This window comes from Tamandua tetradactyla, chromosome 6, assembly GCF_023851605.1.
Source record: "Tamandua tetradactyla isolate mTamTet1 chromosome 6, mTamTet1.pri, whole genome shotgun sequence".
Taxonomy (NCBI): Eukaryota; Metazoa; Chordata; class Mammalia; order Pilosa; family Myrmecophagidae; genus Tamandua; species Tamandua tetradactyla.
This window is the reverse complement of record NC_135332.1, coordinates 73,292,223-73,315,068: the sequence shown is the minus strand read 5'-3', so window position 1 is coordinate 73,315,068 and position 22,846 is coordinate 73,292,223. Positions and strand designations below refer to the sequence as shown.

Sequence of the window (22,846 nt, the reverse complement as noted above, 5' to 3'; positions counted from 1 at the left end):
GCCTGAGTGGGCAGCAGCTTCCCGAGGGCCCTGCCGTCGGAGGCGCGGGGCGCAGGACCGGGAGCACCGCCCGGGACCACTGTCGGACCCCAGGCAGAGGTCGCTCTCCGGCGCAGGTTCCTGCCAAGCGCGCACGGAAGCTGGTTGTGCGCGCGCGCACCAGGTTGCGCGTACGTGCGTGCGTGCGTGCGTGCGCGGCTGTGCCCGCCTCCTCTCTTTGCCCGGCCCCCGACCTCGGGGAGCAGCTGGGCGTTTCCTGGGAAACCCGGAATCTAGACGTAGCGGTTTCTCCTAGGCCCGCCCCAAGCCCCGCGGTGTTATCATGACAACGCCCCACGCGCCGCCTGACACCGCTTTCAGAAAGTTGTTCCCGCGGACCGGGCGGGACGGGAGCAAACGCCCCCGGGGGAAGGCGGTGGGGAGGCCGTCCGAGCCCCCGTCCACTCCGCGCCCCCCGCCCCTCATCCCCAACTGATCCTCTCCGCGCCCCCCGCCCCCCCCTCTATATTCACCCCATTCTCTCCGCGCCCTCCGCCCTCTTATCCCGCCCCCCATTCTCTCCACGCTCCCCCGGGGCGGGGGGGTTCCTGGCGCTGGCTGAGGATGAGCTGGCGCCTGGATGAAGACTCCAGCACCGGAAGACTCCGGGGAGGCCGGGCAGGGCCTGGGTCGGGAGACCCCCCTCTCTCCCACACCCCCAGATTGGGGCGCTGAGGCTGGAATTAGGGGATGGGCGGGGCCCGCCTGGTGATCTGCCTTTGAATTTATTTCATGTCCTCATGTTGGTGGTTTGATGTCATGTTTAGCATTATTTGAACCAACTCGCATCTGCATTTCTCCGTTATTGGACACACAGTGGTTGAGGTTACAGTTCAGCCAGGAGGAAAGTGCAGTTAAGACGGCTGGTTCTGGTCTCACTCCTTTTAGGTCCATGGCAGGCTCCTGGCACTCTGGAACGGCCGGCGAAAAGCGTGGCCCTGACTTGTGAAGTGAACCACATCCTTGCCCTGTGTGAGAACCAGCTATCTCGCTGCTGTGAATTTACCCACGAGAAATGAAAACCAGTGTTCAAATAATAACCCGCCCGAGTGGTTACAGCTGTGTTCCTAGTTGTCCTGACCTGGAAATAACCCACATGTCCCTTGGGAGGTGACTGGTGACAAACTGGGGTGTGTCCACAGCATGGACCACCACTCAGCAAGACAGAGATTCAGACAGTGGACAGGCAGCATGAGTGGGTCCCAGGGGCCATGCCCGGTGAAAGATGCCAATCTGCAGGGTGGCAATGTTTGATTCCATTTGTAGGACCTTCTCAACAACATAGCCACCAGGCCGGGCGACTGCAGAGGGCTGGCAGGGGGAGCTTTGGAGTGAGGGATGTTCTATATTCTGATTGTGGGGTGCGACACACACCCGCACTTGTTAAAGTTCATAGAACTGTACCCCGAATGGTCAAGTCAGTTTTCCTGTGTGGCTTTTAAGAAATCCAGAGCTGTACTTGCTGCTTCACCATCGTGGGTGGATGCGCGGGCTTGCTTGGCGGGACCGCCACCCCCAGAGCTGCCATGGGGCTGCAGGTTGCCTCACTGGTGGCAAGTCCGGATATGAAATGGGACTGGTGGTTTCCTGGCGTTTCCCCTCAGGGTGGTGACTGTCCTAGGCTGTCCACCCTGCCTAGCTGCTAACGTTGAGTTCATGTGAGGACTGGAAGGAGCAGAGATTTCCAGGTGGGGACAGAGGAGGAACCCTGGAGCTGGGAGAGGCCTCAGAGCCCCTGCTCCAAGAGTCTCCATATGAAGAAACTGAGGCAATGGCGGTGGGGTGGATGTGGTGCTGGAATCTGAGTTTGGACCTTGGTTTTGCCCTGGCAGCTGCTCTGAGTGGGACAGGACAGAAGCTGGGCACAGGTCCCCTATCTGCCCTTCCTACCTAGGTCCCACACAGCAGGAACAATGGAAAAGGCACTTGGCAGCCGAAGGGTCCTGGGAGCTTGGCTCAGCCCAGGGAGCCCTTTCTCTCTGTGGCCTGGAAGCCCTGCTTGTTCTAACAGCTCCTCCTTGCCCAGCACCGATGGCTGGAGCGGTCCTCAGGACCAGGGCCCCCGGTCCAGCCTGCCCCTCGTTTCTGCCGCCCCCCACCTTCCACCTTCCCTCACCTCCTCCAACGCTGCCTATGTCCACCAGCTCTGCCATGTGCTTTTTTTTGAATGCTGTATGGTGGGGTCACATTTCATTCTTTTTCCATGTGAGTATCCCGTCATTGCAGCACCATTTGTTAAATTTTTGTTTGTTTTGGGCTGGGGTGGGTGGGTGGGGGAGCGCATGGACCGGGATTTGAATCTGGGTCTCCTGCATGTCAGGCGAGAATTCTACCACTGAACAACTCTAGCACCCACTCTACCATGCGGTTTTGCATTTAATTTCAACTTGTTTGTAACTGTCATGAATCCCATTTCCTCAGTGAGATTAGAAGGAAGTGGGGGCCGGATTCAGGCAGCTTTGGGGACAGCAGATGATGCCCACTGGGTACTCAGTTGCTGGAACCAGAGCCATGGGCTAGGGTGGGGCCTTGTGGACAGAAACAAGGTTGACTGAGACCACAGGCCTAATTTCTTGGAGAGTAAGAGAGGACCTGGCCTGCGGGACAGTGCCCCCCTTCTCTTTTCCATCCTTCCCAAAGGGATGAGTGTGCCGCAACCACCCCAACCAGGCTGAAGCCTGCCCTCAACTCGCCAGGGAAAGGACATAGCGCCGGTCACATGCACTGCCCCACTGCCCTCGACTCCTCCTGAGCTCGGGACAGGACTTGGGTGTGAGGGGCCCCTCCTAGGGGCTGTCACCTCAGCAAACTGGCGCCACATGGTTGTCTTTGCCACGGCCATGGCAGGCCACCCAGGAGCCACTGGTGATGAGGGAATGCCGAGGGGCTGTGGAGAGGCCCGTGGGGGAGGGTGCCCCTTGGGGCAACACCGGGGCTTGTGAGGCAGCCAGGCAGATTGAAGCACTGGAAATGCCAGTTTTCTGTAAAAATCACCAGTGGGGACACGCCGCCTCCTGGCCGATGTGTGAACTGCAGGAAAGCCTGACTGTCAGCATGGGGTCTGGGGCTGAATCCAGTCTGGGGGTGGCCTGGGTGGCCAGCCATTAAAGACTTCACCTAAAAACCTAGATTACCAGCTCCTCCTAAAAAACTAAGATCTGGCCCACAGTGCTGAAGGGTGAGGCTGCCCTTTACAGGAAAATGCCCATCCTCCCTCCCCTCTGGCCCCACCACCTGCACGTTATGATTCCAAGCCAACTACCCTCTTTGGGGTGAGAGACTGAAGTGCTTGCTGGCCCCACCATGAGGGCTTGGCTCCTGGTGTTTGCTGCCAGCCCATCCCACCCCAGCTAGCAAAGCTCAGGGAAGCACACCAAGGGGCAGCCGAATGGCCTTTCTGGGGGAACTACAGCCAGTTGCTGCCTGGGCCCTCACTGAGGGAACTGAACAGAGACCAGGTACCTTGCTCCTACCACTCCCCGGGGCAGAGCCAAGAACTCTGGCTGCTCCTGATTGTCCAGCTCTGCCCAGACCACCTTCAAAGCTGCAGTATCCCTGAGTTGGCCAGAGCTTACATGTCAACAGACAGCAAGAGGCTGCTCAAAACCCACCAGCCCCCATGGGAGCATGTAGATGGCTGGGGGCATCCCTGGAGATCAGCTCACACTCGCCGGGTGGCCTGCAGGATGACGGAGGGCCACCACACTGGAGTCCACTGAGGCAGCAGGCTGTGCAGGTGGGATCGATTTTAATACTGAGTTTATCCATCTGGGGGAAGTATGAGGCTAAGAAACAGGTTCCCCTTTTGGTTGTCATCAGGCCTGAAGTGTGAGGGCCAGGGCCTCGGCTCCTGCTTGCTTCTCACAGACGATGAAATCCCAACGAGACTGTCAAACAGCAAAGCAGAAAACCCCGTGAGGACCTGGGGCGTCAATTCTGTCTGCTGGTCATGGCTCCCAGGCCCTGGCAGGTATGTGAGTGCCCAGCTCTCCAGTTGCAGGGCCCTACTGGAGCAGAGTCCAGGACCACCCTTGGGCCATCCTGGGCAGTCTATCTCAGCTGGGCCAAACCACTGAGTACAGGCCAACAGGATGGCACAGGGTGAAGAGGGAGCTCCTCTGGGCCCACTCCCCAAACACGAGAAGCTGGGTCTGCGGCACTGAGAGGGTCATCTACGTGGAAATGGAGTGGCATGTCAGGAGGGCAGACTAGGGAAAGGGACTCCGAACTGAAGCCTCCACCAGCTAAGGCGGCAGCAAGGAAAAGTGGGAAGGACACACAGGGCACACTGAGGAGTGCTGGTGCCCAGAAGACACACTGGGGACAAGTGACGTGGACAGCTCCAGAGCACCGTGCCTGGGCCGAGGCCACTGTGGAACCTCAGCCTTCAAGGAGGCTGGAGGGTTAGAGGATGCCGTTTAATCCAGAAATGAGAACAGGACGGCACCGCCAAAGTGCATTCAGACTTTAAACCGTGGGGGGAGAACACTCTGGAAAGTCATCCTCTCACGGCTTATCAGCACCCCCATCCATGTGTGTGGCTGGGGCCGGCCGTCCTGGAGCCCGATCCAGGGCTGGCCGCATGCTCAGATGCCACTGGCCACAGAACGCAAGGTGTCCCCACAAGTCTGGCGAGAGGAGTCCGAGTTATGAAGCTGCCACCAGCTCCGCCTGCTTGGTCCTAGCCTTGAGGGGGACTTTTTCTGTGGAGGGAAGAAAAAAACGTTAATCATGTACAGCGGGCCCCAAAGGCAGAAACTTCCAAAGAAGGGAAGGCCAGGAGAAGGCCAAGACCCAGGTTCCCGAGGGCATCATGCAGTGGAACCAGCAGGCCCAGTCCACAGACAGAAGGAGCCACACCTAGAAGCCTGGAGGAGGCCAGCAAGGGGAGCTGGGAGCGGCGGCGCCGCCCTTACCCGACCAGAGAGAACAGAGGCAGAGCCCCTCCCCACGGGCCCCCATCAGCAAGAGAAAGCCCAGAGAAGGAACAAAGGAACAGAGAGAAACGTCAGTGAGTTGTAGAAAGACGAGTCAGGTTCCAGTGGAACATTCTTGCAAGTGTGTAAATGACACCACAGAGAATGGCTTCTGAGGCCTGGGACATTTAAAAGAGGACCAAATACTGGGTTAGACTCTGGGAAAAAGCTCACTGAACAGACCTTTTCCCGACTCTAGTTTTTGTATCTATCTCTCCAAAAGGCATCCGCCTCTCCGCAGACACCCTGGCCCCACCAGGAACGCGGGAATCAGGCTTCGCTGAGCGCGAAGGGCCAGAACATTTTGTTGGCCCGCTTCTAGAATTCACTGTTCTGTACAATCTAAGACACTTGAAAAACAAAACAGAGTACCTGGGCTCTCCTCCGGGAGGGGCTCAGAAGGAACCTCGGGCAGCTCTATGTGCTCCTGCAAAAGCCAGACAGGTGGAGGCTAAGAGGGAGGTACAGCCCCTCCACAAGCAGCCTCTGGGGCCTGCTCTGTTCTCAGCTGTGTTGAAAACAGAACAAGAAACTTCCCCCGCTCAAAAGACCCTGAGTTTTCCACGCCCTCAGCTCTGGGCATCTGCTGAGGCGGAAATCACTGGGAGAGGAGCAGTCACTAGAGCTGCGGGTCCCCAGAGTGGCCTTTGGGAAGCACAGGGCACCTGTGAACACAGCAGGCTCCTGGCTTCCCCCGAGGCCCCATTCAGAAAGTCTGGGCTCAGCCCAGGGCTGGGAGCTCACACACCGCCCATGGGTTTGAGCAGCCCCAAAGAGCCTATGGTTTCTTGAGTCAGGAAGCAAATCTGGGGTTGGGGCTGTGAAAAGGTGGGGGGTCAGAATGGGAAAGAGACGGGGTGCGGGGGAGGCAGGGCTGGGAGCCTGAAGGGGAAACCTGTTTTGAGCGTGACTCTTCTTGTCACTAGCCAGGGTGGATCCTGGGGACAAATGCTGTCACTTTAGGAAGGAAATCTGGCTGCAGCTGGCGTGTGCACGTGGAGCCTGGAGCCACCGGCTGCCGCTGCTGGGACCCACAACACCTTGGAGCAGGGCCTTGGGGGATCGCGGTTACCTGAGTGATAGCATTCAGTTCCTCCAAGATTGCATCTTCATCCTCCTGAGTGAAGCTTCCTGCCAGCAACTCATCTATTTGCTGCAAAGGGGGAGCATGGTGAGGGGCAGGGCAGGGCCTAAGATAGGGTTGGGGGCACTTTGGGCTCAAGGCCTCCCTCTCCTTGGGGGGGAAGGTGTGGCTACAAGGGCGGCAAAGCTGCCGACTCTGGCTGGGGGTGGGACATGGCCCTGACGCTGGGACACTTACCCGCTGGTACTCCACAGCCTCCTGGGTCTCATCCAGTATCCTCTCCACCTCCTCTATGGACATCACCTAAAGATAAGTGGTCGAGAACATCTGAAGCTGTCAGTTAGGCAGATATCAGGGATCCTGTAATTGGGGGCCTGGGGTTCTAGGGTACAAGGCCTTGCCTTGCTGCTCAGTCCCCATTAAAGGAAGCTACCAAGCAGGCACATGACACGTTCATCACTTTCATCCAAGGCAGGCCCTGCCCTTACAGGCTCAGAAGCTGTCTGACCAGGGCCCTTGGCCAACTCTACAGAGCTCTGCCAGTCCTTCCCACACCCCTCAGCCCCGTTCCTGTAGCACTGGTGGGTCCAGTCTGTGTCTCGGTGGTCAGGTCATGTGTTCCCAAGCTGTCCGTCCTGGGCTCTTAGCCCTTGCCCACATCTGATACAAGCACCTGCTGCCCTAACACATGGGGGCAGGTAGCCTCAGGACACACTTGGGACAAAACCCCGTTTTGTTCCACGTGGGCTCCTGCCTCCCTGTCCTGGCCCAGGGGGACCTACCTGGTGCATCTTGTTCAGACACTCGTTTCCGAACCGCAGTCCTTCAACTACTTTCATCTCGATCTGGGTGAACTCGATGCTCTGAACCTGCGGAGGAGCCACCAGAGCTGCTGGGTGAAAGAGCCCGTTGGCGGGGTGGGGTGCGGGTGCCTTACTGGGGTTGGGGAGCTGCAGTCCTTGCTGCCCCCCTTCTCGAGCTATAGCACCAAGGCTGATGCTGTTAGTGCCTCGGCAGCTTCTTGGTGCTGGGCCCTCTCCACATCCCCCACCTCCTTTCTGCCCTTGCTGATGCCCTGTTAGGGCCACTGCTCAGGACTTAGCAGGGCTCAGAAGGTGCCTGGGTGAAGCTCAAAGCCTGTCTGTGGCCTGACTGTAGCTCTGCTATAGCAGAAAAGACTTGTATAGCACTCTGGCATGGGGGGGTACCTGGCAGGCCTTGGGCCACCCATGACCCCTCTCTGTCCAGCTGGGCAGATCCTGGAGTGACCTGGCCCTCCAGACCTGTTCCCACTGAAGACCCCCATTTGAGCCAGGTCTGACTTGCTGCTCTCTCAGACCAGCCGCAGCCTCCAGGAGGGAGACCCATTTCTCATTCTGTACGAGGCAGTTCTGTGCAGCAGGCACAGGGCCCCTGGTGTCTGCAGGCGGCTGTGCAGGGCTGCCTCTGTACCCCCACCACACTGAGCAACACCCTCAGCTCGGCCCACCATAGTCTCCAAGCTGGTGATCTGGTTTTCTGTTTTGTCCAGGAGCTGTTCCCGGTACCGCTTCTTCTTGAGCAGCAGCTTGGCCCGCCTGCAGAGGAACGCCCAAGAAGGTGATTATGTAGCAGCGCCTGCCATCCTGGGCCAGCCCAGGCGCACTCCAGGCCACAGGGGCTGCAGGCCCACTTCCCCCCAGCCCCATCCCTGCAGCTCCCAGGTCCCACTCACTCCTTCTTGCCGTCCCGAAGGAGCTGCCGGGCAACCTCTCTCTCCCGCTCTAGCTGCTGGGTGATGCGCTTCTGGTACTGCCTCAGTTTATCCCGCTGCTGCTTCAGTTGCTGCAGGGAGAAGGCACCTTGTGTCAGCACTGCAGGCGGAGCCAGGGACTATGTGGTGAGCAGTCTTGCTGAGGTGCTGCCAGACCCCCTAATGCCCAGCCAATGTGGCCTGTGCTGGTTGATAGACCAGACTGGGCTGACTCCTGAAACAGTGGTCCTCAACAGGGATGAGCCCGTCCCCCAGGGGACAGCCAGAAGTGTCTGGGGACATTTTTGGTTGTCACAACTAGAGGTGTGCGGTGCTACTGGTATCAAATGGGTAGAGGCCAGGCCAATACCCTACCAGCCCAGGAGAGCCAGACGTCAGAGAATCACCTGGCCCAAAATGCACTAGTGCCACAGTGGAGAACCTGCCTGAATCAATCACAGCACTGAGACACACTGGACCCCATAGGCCTTGATGCTGGAGCCCCCCACATGCCATATGAGCAGGATGGCAGCTGCAAGTACTCGAAGATGCAGAGACAAAATACAGAGAAAATTTTTAAAACCCCCCTCAACCACTGTTAAGATTTAGGGCGTTCCCTTCAGGCTTTCCTCCTTTTGGATTTTAGCCGTCTTTAAAAATGCGCTTGGCAGCCTGCTCTCTGCAATCAGCATTATATCTGAATGGACAGCAGATGGTGCTCTGGGGGTCTATCTGTGGAATCTCAATGAGCGCCTGTGTCCCAGGGAGGACACAAGGTCAACACACAATTTAATCAGTCCTTCCTGACTGTAGGCCAATTACATTTTTTCCAAATTTCATTATTTCAGAAAATGCTATGACGAGCATTTCTTAGCAGTTGGCACTCCTCATGAATGAGGGTTTTTCCTTAAAGCACATTATTATGAGAAAATTTGGATAAGGATATGAATATTTTTCTCAAACACAGTGAGAAATTGCCAGCTTAGACACAGTGTTACCCGAAGGGCCTGCCATCTTGACTGTCTCCTCTTGGTGCCCGTCCCTGTGGGTCAGGTGCCATGGCAGTGCTCACTGCCTCTCCTTGCTGCAATGAGAGGCATCCCTGCCCCAGGACCAGGCTATGCGCTTGGTCCTCCCCAGTTTGGAAGAGCTACCATCTTTCCTTGTCTGGATGCTGGCACTGCTGCCCCCCAAAGACCATTATCCATGCCAAGGGAGTATAAAATCTGAATCTGGTCTCAGAAAGAGATGAGGGAGGAGGCAAAGGGGTGCAGGTATGGCCAGGCAGCAACTTGTAAAATAAGAAGCGTCGGCAGAGGGTCAAGGAGCAGCATGTTTTCTTAGCTCATATTATCCCAGGAAATATTAAGCAATGCTTTGCTCTGTTATATACTAAGTATTTTGTTCCTGAGCCCCTAAGACTATGTTTAAGGCAGAAAGGGGCAGGGGTCCATCTTGCCTGGGGAAACCCCCCCAAAGTGAATTCTTGGCAAAGCAGCAAGCCTACCTGAACAGAAACCCAGAGGCGAGTCCAGAGAAATGAAAGACTTGCCGTGGGGAGTAAGGGCTCCCTGCTCTGCCCCAGGTCTACTGAGGGGCAGCTGAGATGCAGAATGTGGGCGCTGGGCACACCCTGGGGCAGAGGCAGGGCAGGGCCTCCCGCAGAAACTACACCCCCTCCTGCGCCCCTCTGCTGCGCCTGTCTTCCCTAGTGACAAGTGTGCCCATCTTCTCTGTCCCGGGTGCTTGAGTTTAGGATCTTTCATAACTCATGGTTTCAGAAGCAAGGTAAGAAATCATATTTTATTTGTATGTGTTTATCTTTCAGTACAAAGGTAACACATTTTTCTCGTGGAAACTTTAGAAGAGAACGCATCAGCAGGTAAACCTGCTGAGTAGCTCTCTCCTGACATGTTTTTGTCTATACAAAAATGGATCATTCTGAATATGTCCCATCACTTCTATCACAGGTTTCTTTCCACAGAACCTAATTTTCCTATCGGACTGCCCCAGAAGAGGTGCTTGGGCTTCTCAGTAGGGATGTCACCCTCCTCCTCCTCAGTGCTGTGTGGGGACCAGCTGCGCAGCAGGGCGGGTACTGCATCATTGGTCTGGGGCGGTGGCACAGGCTCACCCAATGTTCCCCCAGCACTTGACACCTTTCATATCAAGGTGCTTTATGGGATTAACGGGACTCAGCAGATGACAGCAAGGACCATGGCAGGGTGGGAGAGCCATCTTGCTCAAATCCTATTCAAATGCCTGGTGGTTCCACAGGTTTGACTGGGTTCTTTAGACCCTGAGTCCCCGGGTCGGGCTGGGTGATGGTTTGGGCAGTGTGACGAGCCCATCCTACCCAAACAAGCCAAGGATTCAGACTCAGCGTCAGGTGAGCAATTAAAGGGCAGGGCTGGCATGGCCTGAAGAAGGCCACAATTAAAGGGCAGAAGGCTGGCACAAACACAGGAGAAAACATGCCATAAAGAACGTGACTCGGGGCTTCTGGTCCCAGACTTGTTCCCGTGGTGCCAAAGTTCAGGAAATTGCAAATATAAGTATAGAGGTGTCTATGGCCAAAGTCTGGCTACAAGACTGCTGGGTGGTTCCCACCAGCTCCAGAAGTAAGGGCCCTCCTCTAACAGTCACACTGGGCTACTGGCAATTCCTCAGCGAGTCACATTCCGTGGACACGGGCCCCTACAAGGAAACGCCACTAGGGCCCAACAAGTCACTGTGCGAGTTGGCCAAGCCCGCCAGAGAGGCGAGTTCTAAGGCTCCGAATCAGGGTGAGCTCTCTGCCCCGAAAGCCCCGAGAGGGACGTGCCCCTACGGCCACGGGCAGGGGGACAACCAGCGACCAGGCCCAGGGGCTGCTCCCGGGCCAGGGGCCCAGAGCCGGCCGAGGAGGGAAGGAGCGAGGAGGTGCGCGGGTGGTGGCCCGCCCCGGCCTGGGGCCGGGGGGCCGGGGCTCCGGGACAGCGCAGACGCCTGCCGGTCCCCCGCCGTCCGTGACCTTGAGCCCCCCACGCCGCCCCGTGCGCCTCAGTCTCGCTATCCGGCAACGGCGACCAGCGGCTGAAGCCGTCCCCGGGGGTCCTCAGCCGGACAGCCCGGCAAAGGCCGAGCGAGACCTCACTCGGGGTGTCGCCGTCCCCGCCGCCAGCATCAGTGTTCCCAGGCGGGGCCCCCAGCGTGCGCGCACCCCCGGCCAGGGCGCCGGCGGCCGCAATCCCGGGGCAGGCGGCGGGGTTCCGGGCTGCGCCCCGCGGCGCCCTCTCACCAGGATGGCCTTGTCCTGCTCCGTGACCCGGCTCTGCTTCTTGCGGCCGAAAAGGTTGCCCATAGCGGCAGCGGCGGCGCCGGCCCGGCCACGCCGCGGCCCCAGCTCCCGCCGCGCCCCAGTTCCGGCCGAGCCCGAGTCGCCGCCGCCTCCCCCGTCGCCACCACGGCCACCGTAGCCAAGAGTCGCCTCACTACGGCGGCCGCGCAGGGCCAGGCGCCTCAAAACGCGAACCCCGAGTGGCTCCGCCCCCCTCCTGCAGGGCCAGAGGCCTCGGGTCACGGGTTCGAATCCGCCGTCCGTCCCATCTAGTCCGCTTCCACTTGACAAAAATACCCACCGAGCGTTGTCCCTCTTTATTCGTGGTAAGTGCTGTGAGGTTCAGCAACTTATCTTTGACCTTTCTCCAGACCTTTGAATCTCGAGAACACTAGGATAAGGGGGGTTCTGAATTTGGGTGGGTTTACTTCCACCCTCCGGTTTGCATGTGTCTTACTAAGACATCTAAAAGACTTGCCACTCCCTGCCCCTCAGATCCAATCAGTGTGTCATGCACATCCCATCAGTGGGAGCTCCCAGCGCCATCGGGTCCCTTCCTCCCTGGGTCAGGTCTGCAGGGGCACCTTGGCCAGGCTGGGTGGACGCAGACTGCCTCTCTCTGTCTTTGCACATCCGTGGAGGAAAAAGCACTGGCCACGCGCTGGGGGTGGGCAGGGGTGGTTGCCCAGTAAAGACGCTCCTAAGTTTGCAGCAACCCACAGCCTTTCTCCAAGGGAGAAGCTGCAGGGACTCGACAGGCGAGGCGAGGGAGGACAGTTGTCACCCCATCTATGTCCCTCTGGTCTGAGGTGATGGCACCAGCCCCTGCATTTTCCCCAGGGTGCAGCATTGCTTCCAGTTTATTGACTTGGCAGGGAGGGGAAGTTCTAGTCACTTCCGCCGAGCTCATCTTACCAGGAAATATTGGAATTCCGCCACTCGCCAAGTAGGTCTCTTCCAAGCATACGCTCCAGGGCTGAGGAAGTAGCCGCAGGGTGGGCCGAGACTCCATAAATCACTGACCACCGTAAACCCCCACCTGGACTGGCGGGTGACAGAGGTAATTTGGGTCCCCAGGAGTTAGCATCAATTCAGAACCACGTCTTGCATTTCCTGAAATGTTTGGGTATTCCCTTCTTCCCAGTGCACAGTTACTTTAGTAAGTGGGTGCCGGTCCCCTTGGGGAAGGCATGGAGGTAGATTTATGGACGGCACTCGGCAGGGCTTCAGGACCCTTCCTCAAGGGGACCTGGTCACCCCTTTGATCAAGGGGTTCCAGGTGCGGACTTGCATAGACCTCGGAACTGGGTGACAGGTCACGGCTCTCTGTGGCGGTGACCCAAGTCAGGATTTGGCTGCCAGACCTCGAATTTTTCTCTCTTATCCAGGGTGAAGTGCTATTTCTAGTGGGCTGCCTGTCCGTGTCCTTCCTGGGACACTACAATTAGCCAGCCACCTTTGCAGGCCACGGCACGCTGATTGCCAGTGCGTCCCTTCACTGTGCACACGTCCCCTTGCCCTTGGCAGCTGACTGTTTCCCCTCGGATTATGCTCCTGGGGATCTTGTCATCCCTGCCGAAATCGGGGAACCCATGTGCCGGTTTGAATCAGTGGTGGACCCCAGAAAAGCCATGCCCTTTAATCCTCATTCAATATTGCTGGGTGAGAGCATTTTGATTATTCCTATGGAGATGCGACCCACCCAGTTGTGGGTGGTAACTTTTGATTAGAAGATTTCCATGGAGGTGTGTCTCCACCCATTGAAGGTGGAGTTGCTTACTGGAATCCTTTACAAGAGGAAACCTTTTGGAGAGAGTCCCTTTTGGTAGAGCCACGAGAAAGCCAGCAGATGCTGCCGTGTTTGCCATGTGCCCTTCCAGCTGAGAGAGAAACATTGAACGTTATCAGCCTTCTTGAACGAAGGTATCTTTCCCCAGATACCTTAGATTGGACATTTCTATAGCCTTGTTTCATTGGGACATTTTCTCGGCCTTAGGACTGTAAACTAGCAACTTATTAAATTTCCCTTTTAAAAGCCATTCTGTTTCTGGTATATTGCGTTTTGGCAGCTAGCAAACTAGAACACTGTCCCAGTGACTGCCCCCACGGTCATACCTGACCCACGAAGGAGAGCGGCCACAGAACTTTCCAGGGATGAGAAACACCTCTCTAAGGTGTTTCCTATGCTTTATTGGAGGTGGTGCCTTCTGTGCATCCTCAGGGGGCTGTGGCCATGCTAGGCGAAGGCAGCTGTGCTTGGAGGCCCCAGTCCGACAGTCCCATCTCCCTACACCCCTGGATTCCCTCCGCTGTGTCATGCCAGGGAACTTTGGAGGCTCGAGCTCATCAACCGTGGGCCACCAGTTTGAGTTCAAGGTTCTGTCAATCATCTGAGGAAGTGGCTCGAACCGTCCAGTATTACCGCTCAACTTCCTAGGTCTAGAATCTGCTCCCACACTTATCTCCTTTAGGTTCCAAAACATATTTGCAAAGCATTCCAATTGCTTGACAGACTGCAGCCTATAAATTTGGCCTGCAACCTATTTTTCGTATGGCCCTCAACCTAACAAAGATTTTTAAAAGATTGTGAAAGAAACCTGCAAAGTCACAACAATGAAAAAGAAAAAGAAAAAGAAAGGAAGAGGAGGTGGGCCATGGTGGTTCAGCAGGCAGAGTTCTCGCCTGCCACGCGGGAGACCCGGGTTCAGTTCCCAGTGCCTGCCCATGCCAAAAAAAAAAGAAAGAAAAGTAAGAGGGAGAAAAAGGAGAAGGAAGAGGGACAGATGCCATAGTGGCCCACAGAGACTAAATGTTTATTGTTTGGTCCTTTACAGAAAAAATTAGGCCAATCCCTGGTGAAAGCTCCTTCCTCCTGGGTCACACTGGGTATGGGGCCCCTGAAACTTGACAGTAGCAGTCTCACGGCAACAAGTGACAACTGTGGTGGGTCTTGAGGAAAACAAACATCCTCTTGCAAGACATGTTTCCAAACAAAGAGAGGTTATTTTTCTCAATCACTGTTCTTTCCACTGGCAAGGAACGATTGTCGGTTGCATTTGAATTCAAGCAGCATTCTCCATTCCAGGTTGCAGAGTTCTTTCTTTTTCACAATAATTTATTATTTAATTATTTATTTTTTGCCAATATCTTTTAAAAAATTGTTTTGTTAAATATTTTTGTTGATAAATCTTAACATGCAAACATTCCATACATGATGAACCGTCAGTGGCTTACAATATCATCACGTAGTTGTGTATTCATCACCATGATCATTTTTCAGAACATTGGCATCACTCCAGAAAAAGAAATAAGAAGAAAAAAGAAAAAATCCATACATCCCATACCCCTTACCCCTCCCTCTCATTAACCACTAGTATTTCCATCTATCCAATTTATTTTACCCTTTGTTCCCCCTATTATTTGTTTTTTACCCACATTTTTTACTCATCTGTCCATACCCTGGATAAAAGAAGCATCAGACACAAGATTTTCACAATCACACAGTCACATTGTAAAAACTATATAATTATACAGTTTTCTTCAAGAGTCAGGGCTACTAGAACACAGCTCAACAATTTCAGGTATTTTCCTCCAGCCTCTCCGGTACACCATAAACTAAAAAGGGATAGCTATATAAGGCGTAAAAATAACCTCCAGGAGAACCTCCTGACTCTGAACTCTCTCAGCCACTGAAACTTTACTTTGTCTCATTTCTCTTTTCCCTCTTTTGGTCAAGGTTTTCTCTATCCCTTGATGCCGGGGTCCCAGCTCATCTGGGATCTTTGTCCCACATTGCCAGGGAGATTTACACCCCTGGGAGTCATGTCCCACGTAGAGGGGGCAAGGCAGTGAGTTCACCTGCCATGTGGGCTTAGAAAGAGATGGCCGATATCTTAAAAAATTATTATTAGATAAGTTGTGGGTTTACAAAACAATCATGCATAAAAGCTGGATTCCCATATCCCACCCTTTTATTAACACCTTGCCCTGGTGTAGAACATTTGCTACCATTGATGAAAGTGCATTTTAATAATTGTGCTGTTAACAATGGTCCATGGTTTAACTTAAGGTTCACTTTTTGTGCGATGCAGTCCCATGGATTTTTTTTTTTAAGTTTTAATTCTATTACCATATATACAACCTAACATTTCTTCTCTAACCACATCCAGATATATATTTCAGTGCTGATTATGAGTATGATGAAAAATGGAGAAAATAGAAAAAGATACTCATAAACCAAGGGGATATGCATTGCTGACATTTTCTTTCACAGCATTTCCTATTAACTTTAAAAACAACTGAAATAATATATGTATGTAGATTTGTATTCTTTCTCAATCAACGTTTGTATTGCTAGATGTTTAGCTTATTTCCGTTAGATTTTATTGATATTATATATTAAAAAAACACATTGTGATGAGCCTCATTCATTCATTCAACAAATATTTCTGAATTTTTCCCTCACCTGGTCGCTCTGACCAGAACTTCCAGTACAATGCTGAGTAATGGTGGTGACCGTGGGCTCCCTTGTCTTGTTCCTGATCTTAAGGGAAAAGCTTTCAGTCTCTCACTATTGAGTGTGAAATTTGCTGTGGGTTTTTCATAAATGCCCTTTATTATATGTTGAGAAAGTACCCTTCTCTTTCTAGTTTTCAGAGTGTTTTTTTTTCTTTTAAACTATGAAGGGATTTTGGATTTGTGAAATGCCTTTCTTGCATCCATTTATGTGTTTTTTTTTTCCTTCATTCTAGTAATGTGATGTATTACATTGATTGCTTTTCTTATGTTGAGCCACACGTGCATTCCTGGAACAAACCCCTTTTGGCCACGGTGTCTACTTCTTTTAATATACTGTTGGATCCAGTTTGCTGAGGATACTTTTGTTGAGGATTTTTGCATTTCTATCCATAAGGGATATCGGTCTGTAATTTTCTTTCTTGTGCTGTCTTTATCTGACTTTGGTATCAGGATAAGTCTGTGTTCATAGAATGAATCAGGAACCAATCTCTCCTCTTCTATTTTTCGGAAGAGTTTGAGAAGGGTTGGTGGTAAATCTTCTTTAAATATTTTGTAGAAACAAGTAGTGAAATCTTCCAGTCCTGGATATTTCTCTGTGGGGAAGTTTTAAATTACTGATTCAAGCTCTTTACTTATTACAGGTCTGTTGATATTTTCTATTTCTTCTTGAATCAGATTAAGAGGTGTGTTGAAGTCTCCAACTATTGTACAACTCTCTGTTTCTTCCTTCAATTCTGTCAAAAAATTGTGCTTCATATCTTTTGGAGGTGCATCTATATTTGTAATCATTATATCTCCTTAACTGGATTGAACCTTCACCATTATATAAATCCTGTTTCGGGGTGCACGGGTGGTTCAGTGGTTAGAATACCCACCTTCCATGTGGGAGACCCGGGTTTGATTCCCGGATCATGCACCCAAAAAATATGAACTAAATCCTGTTTCATTCGGTTCCAACCAGGGGGCAGATCCCATCCGGGTCATTTCAATAGGGTAGTTTAACCTAGAGGGCTGATAACCAGGAAACAATGTTTAACTACCGAAAGGAAACAGGACAAGACTAAGGAACACGGGAATGGCAAACGCAGGGAGCAGTCCCTGTTCCTAGGACAGAGGGAAAGGACACATGGGAATGCCCACCCCACGCGGAGAGCCGGGCTTGGCTCAGAGCAGTGACTGCCGCGGGCACATGGGCCCACCTGCTGCCAGGATGCTGGCCAGAGGGCGTGAGCTGGCCCTGACCCCCCGTAAAGAGTGAGATGGGCCAGCATCCTGCAAGACGAGCCCCACCTGGTGGCTGGGCCTGTGCTGGGGGTGAGGGGGCCGGAGGGCGGGAGGGGTCTGCAGGAGGCACCCACTGGGCAGCGGAGAAACTCACCCAAGCACTTGGGCTCCTCAGGCTGGGGTTTGGGGCCTGAGGAAGCAGCAGCCCCGGGGCAGGTAGCTGCTGCAGGTGTGCTCTTCGGGTGCGCGAGGCAGACAGGGCTGCTGCTGCCCTCAGGGGAATCTTGGTGGGACTTGGGGTGTGGGGCTGGGGGCTGAGTCGAGGTCAGCTGTCTCCATCCCAGCTCCTCCCCACGCAGAGCTCCAGCCGAGTGGCCTGTGAGGGCGAGAACCCAGCGTATGTGGTAACCCTACACCCCCCGGGTAGAATTTGGGGAAGCATTTCCAGATGCACCTGTCCTGCTAGGAGAAATAAGACTTTCCTTCACAGACAATGTATCTAGTCCGTGATTTTCTGACTCTCCCTGGAACTGAGCATTTAAAGCCCTTCGTTTACTATTTTAGAAATGTCATCTTTCCAGTACACTCAGCAACAGCGGGGCCACCCGCGCTCCGTGTCGGCTGAACCCCCTCCCCCAGCAGGGCTCTGCAGCTGCTTCATTCTGGCCAGGAGGTGCCTGGCCGACCTCATAGTCCCGATTCCAGGCCCCTGCCCCGGGTTGTTTCGTGGAACGACGTTGGTACCAAACTCTGCATCACTTGGCTTTTGTCGGAAAACATGCGCCCCTGTGGGCATTGCAAGCAGGAGGTTATTTAATACAGAGAATTAGGCGCTTCAAACCCGGCCAGAGGTGTGGGGTGGGGTCTCATCCCGGGAGCTTCCGGGCATAAGGGGCGTGCAGGGCTCCTCTGGTCACGTCCCAGCAGCCACCAGCTCCAAGCGTGGATCCCCATAGGCCGCTGGGTGCCCGCCCGGGCCCACATGCCTGCCGCCCACTCCCGAGGGACACGCGGCCTTCGCTTCCTTCCCCGCTTCCATATCTCAGGAGCGCTTCCTGGTGGGAGTTAAGGGGGTCCCATCAACTGGGGGTCCAGCCTGTGCCGGCGAGGGGGAAGCAGAACGGGCATCAGGGACGGTTTCCACGGGGCCGGGGTGGGGGGCTGTAATGAGGAGCAGGCACTGGGGTGCAGGCGATGCAGACGCGGGTCCCCAGCGAAGGTCTGAGGTCAGAAATGCATTTGCCTCGTCCGCTGAGTCCCTCTGCCCACGTGTCCTCTGTGCCTGAGGCCTGGGGGCCAGCCGGGCTTGCTGGCCGCGGTGCATTGTCAGCCGCGGGGTGGGGGTAGGGGTGGGGGGCGTGGAGGGGACGGGCATCCCCACAACAGGTGGCCCACACGACACCTGCGCCCCCTGAGAGGCGCCCTGGGCTGGGGGGTGCGGGGGGCGCGGGCAACAGTGCAAACAGAGCAAGGTGCTCCAGAGTCGGGGGAACATTCTGGAAATGTGCAAGGAATCGAGACGAGCCCAGAGGCTGTGGCTGATGATGACACGCCGTGGGCGTTGGAGGGGACCGCTGGCTCTGGTCGTGGGCTCGGACAGCGGGAACGTGTCCTGGGGCACTCGGGGAGGGGCAGGGCCACAGCAGTGACAGCATCCGGAGGGAGGGGCAGAGGGCAGGGCTCAGGGCCGGCTGGAGCTCCCCGAGAGCGCCTGTGAAGCAGGAAGGGGCCCTTCCTCTCAGCGTGGCCCTGGGGGTCGGCGGGGCCTGGGGCGGCCAGGGGCGTCCGTGCTCGCCGGCCACGCGGTGGCGCTGCAGGACAGCCCGAGCAGGGCTCAGGCCCGGCAGGCAGACGCCCTTGAATGGGGGACCCCGCTCCCTCCTTCTCCAGCAGCCACAGGGTGGGGGCGGGCGGGAGAGAACCCCCTGAGGTGCCTCAAGATCCTGTCGTCCGCTCCCTCGTTCACGTGCTCGCCCCCTGCTGTGCCAGGCCTTGCTCTGGACGCCAGCGGAGGCGGGACTCGGTGGCCTGGACGGGGGCGCCGCGAGGGTCCTCCGGGGCCGAGGAGCTGGGCCCGCACCGGGAGGGGCAGAGCTGACGGGTTTGCGAAGGCCCCCGATCGCTGCTGGTGGGAAAGGGGAGCCAGCAGGGAGCTGCCCGGGGCCCGATGGGCTGAAGGCGGCCTCAAGGGCCAGACTGGCCTCCGGGCAGGAGCCCTGGGCGGGCGCGGCTGGGGAGACGATCGGAGAAGACAGGCACTGGCTGACCACACATGCTCCCTGACCCCACCGCTGCCTGCTGGAGGAGCCACTGCACAGGTGGGAAAACCGAGGCACAGAAGAGCGCCATCACGCACCGTGGGGGAGCTGGGATTGGAGCCTGGGTGGTTCCCACCCGCTTGGTTCCCCTGCTGCCAGGGGAGAATGGACAGGACGGCTAGGAGGGGGCTGCAGAGCTGGGGGTGGCTGCACTGGCCCTGGGAGGTGATGGGGGCAGGAACAGAGGCGTCTAGGAGCGTGGACAGGCTGCCTGAGGGGACCTGAGCAGCCAGGAGGAGGGGCAAAGGGTCAGGGTGCCCCGAAGGTGGGTTAGGAGGAAGATGCTGAATCTGGTAAGAGTGGGAGACCCGCAGAGGGGCCTGGAGACAGGAGGAAGGGGCTAGGAGGCCTGGCTAAGGTGGGGAAGGAGGCCACGAGTGTGCGGGGCGGGGAAGCTGGGGTCCAGGGGGGCATATGCTGGCCAGAGGACAGATGGCCCTTGTGTATGTCCATCCCCGCCAGCACTGCACGAGGGGCCGTGTGGCCATTGGAGAAGGACAGCCGTGATGCAGCACCTCTCCCAGGAGCGTCCCCGGCTTCCTTCTGGAGGAAGCGGCGTGCTCGGCAGCCCTACGGAGAGGCCCACCTGGCCAGGGGCTGAGCCTCCTGCCCACGGGGACATGGGACCCAGCCCGAGCCACTCCTTGGTGGCCGTGTCACGGGAGACCCTGAGCCTGAAGTGCCCAGTTGAGCCGCTTTCAGGTTCCTGGCCCTCAGACACTGCATGAGATAAAAACGCTGGTTGCGTGAAGCTGCCGAGTGTGGGGTGGTTTGTCCCGTAGCCACCCATGACTTAGGTGCTGCCTGGCGGTCCAGCCCACCCTGCACCTCAGGGGCTAAGCCGGCCATTCCTGCGCGCTCCCGCAGCCACAGGGTGGGGTGAGGTCCCGCTGTGCCCAGCCCCAGGAGGCTCCTCCCAGGACCAGCTGGTACGGGGACCCTTACCCACGGCCACGGCGGAGGCACCAGAGGCGCCAGAGGCCAAGTCGCGCCCATTTCCAGCCTTTGCTCGCGTCATGTCCATCAGCGTCGCACTGGCCACAGCGCGTCCCGCAGACAAGCTCACCCCATGGGCATGAGCAGCACATCCACCGCGGGAGGCGGCAGCAGGGGAGGGGAGGGGGTGGCCCCTGGGGGAGGGGCTGATGCGCAGCCTGATGGGCTCCGGCCACCAGCATGCCCTGCCTGGCGCAGGCTCAACAGGCCACACCTGTTTGCCGACTGGTTTTGCAACATTTACTCTCCTGCCTTCCAAAGACCTCTGCATGGACAGAATCTTCTGATTCAGCACTGAAAGGGCCGTCCAGGGCTTCTGTCCCTCTGTCCCTCTGTCCCCCAGGCGTGCAGCTCCTGGCACTCGGCACCCAGGGCCTGGGGTGGGGGGGGGGGGCACGTCCCTCCCTCCATCCAAGGCTCCCACTCATCCAGAGAGATAGAGTTCAGAACTGGGCAGGTGCCAGGCTTTGCTGTCCCAGGATGGACGTGGCCTGGCGTCAGGAGGTGCTGGATGGGGAGAGACAGGTGGGCAGGATGGGCAGTGCCGTGGGGCCGCCATGAGCCCCCTGGCCACAGCCGGACCTCGCGGGCCTGCAGAGGAGACGGGCGGCCGTGCTGGAGGAGCTCAAACCCAGCCCCGTCGGCCCTGGGGATTGGGCCAGCCATGTGCCTCCCCAGCAGCGTCCCCGGCTGCCAGCAAGGCCTGCGGGGCCCCCTGACCCTGGAGTTCCCCGGAGGCCCCTACTTGGGCCCTGGGCACTGACCCCGCGGCCTGGGGAGGGTGACCGTGGCCTCCGGGTGTGGGAGGGGCGCCATCAGGGTGGCCTCTCCCGCGGAGGCCTCGGTTTGAAGGGGATGCACCGACCTCTCCACCCAGGCGGGCCGCTGCTGCCCATGGGGAGGCGCTGGGCTTGGATCCTGGCAGGGTGGGGGGGGCCCGGGACCCCTGGACAGGGAAAGGTCTGCGTGGCCGGTAAGGAGCGATCTCCTCCTTCCCGAGCAGAGGGGCAGTTGCGCTCCCCTGCCAGGCCTATCAAACCCAGAAGGATCAAGCTGCCTTTGCCCCTGGACTGGGGAGGGGCGGGGCTCTTGGGTGGGCCCCTTCCTCAGAGGGAGGGCGTGGGGGCAGTTCTGAGTGGGCAAAGCAGCCCTGGGCTCTGCCATCAAATCCCAAAGGCTTTTTTCTCTTAGTCTGTGCTGCTGACAAGGACCGATTAATTGTGTGCTGTGAGCACATCCAGAGCCAATTAGCTCTGGAGGCGACACCAGATCCACTGTTTAAACCTCCCAGAAGCGGCTCCATCCTGGCCCGAGAGTCGTGGGCCAGCCCAGAGGCCACGGGGACTCGTGGAGTCCCCACACGCTCTCCTCCGGGCCCAGCCCTGTCACCTGCAGCTCCCAGGCGGACCCGGTGCCACACCTCCGGCCACTGCACGGGAAGGAACAAATGCTTCAAAAGGCAAAGAACAGGTCCCGGGCTGTGGGCTGCACCTCCAGCGCCAGGCTCAGCTCATTCCTGGGGTCTTCCCCATTTGCCCCGTGGGCTGCTCCCCACTCCACTCGGCTTCTCTAGATGGGGGTGCAGGGTGGGGTGGGGGCAGCATGTCAGTCCCAATTGTCGGCTCTACCTGCTGGGCAGCATGAGGTCCGACCTGGCTGGTGTCATCCCAACAGTGCTGGGGACCGGCTCTGGGAGGGGAAACCCGGATCCCCCCATCACAGCCGCCTCAGATCAGGACGTCAGGACCCCTGGATGCCTTTCCCCGTTCTGCTTCATGCCCCCAGTCTGTCCTAACAGTTCAGACGTCTGTCTGTCCTCTTGGTCCTGCCCCGGCAGCCTCCAGGGCAGCTCCTCCTTCCTCACCTGCCCGGGCCCTGCTTTTGGCGACATGTGGACCCAGGGTTGTTGGGCTACCGACTGGCCCGATAACCGAATCTAACGTGGAGCAGCTCTGCCACCACCAGAGAGAGGAGGGCATGGACACAGCACCATGGCCACCCAGGCCCTGCCCTCCGCCCAGCTGCACCACTTCCCCACGTGCCCACAGTGCCCTCTGCCCTAGAGGCATTCTCCACCGCCACATGTGCACATATGCACACACATGTTCATGCACACACGTGCACACACTCACATGTTCACGCACACATGGTGACACACATGTGCACACGCTATATGCAACCGCTCACACACGCATGCACACGCTGACATAGAACTACACACATGCACATGCTCACATAGGCACATGCACAGACACAAGCATGCACATGCACACCCGTGCACACATGCACACACATACCTGTATGCTTGCACAGACATGTTCAGATCTAGCTCGTGAGCAGCACTTTCTGGCTGGCTGTGGCCCCGGGTCCCCATGGTGAGCCCTTCTTGCCAGGAGAGCCACCCCAGGCCTGTGGTGCCCATGGCCTGTCCTGGGGGTTCCATAGAGTGGGAGGAACCCACGGGCTACCTCTCTAAGGCTGGTCAGTAGCTCTGGACAGAAAATGGTCCCCGGCCTCTGTGAGGGTCCTGCATGTGGCCACGAGGCCTCTCTTTGCCTTCCTCTCCTGCCCTCTCCCCACGGCCAGCCCTGACATGGGTGGGTGGGCGGGACCTGGGCCCCGGCTGCTCCCAGCAGCCCC

General features: G+C 57.0%; 1 protein-coding gene across 1 annotated transcript; it reads right to left on the bottom strand.

The window, feature by feature from the left end:
- Positions 1-4,489: 4,489 nt before the first annotated feature.
- Positions 4,490-11,243, bottom strand: CHMP6 (charged multivesicular body protein 6). Its single transcript, XM_077166183.1, has 8 exons — positions 11,112-11,243; positions 7,814-7,923; positions 7,589-7,676; positions 6,882-6,968; positions 6,337-6,402; positions 6,088-6,168; positions 5,388-5,442; positions 4,490-4,742 (listed from the first exon to the last, which is right to left on the bottom strand). The coding sequence occupies exons 1-8, from the start codon at positions 11,172-11,174 to the stop codon at positions 4,687-4,689; spliced, it is 606 nt and encodes a 201-aa protein (XP_077022298.1). The 5' UTR covers positions 11,175-11,243; the 3' UTR covers positions 4,490-4,686.
- Between the last annotated feature and the right edge of the window lie 11,603 nt (positions 11,244-22,846).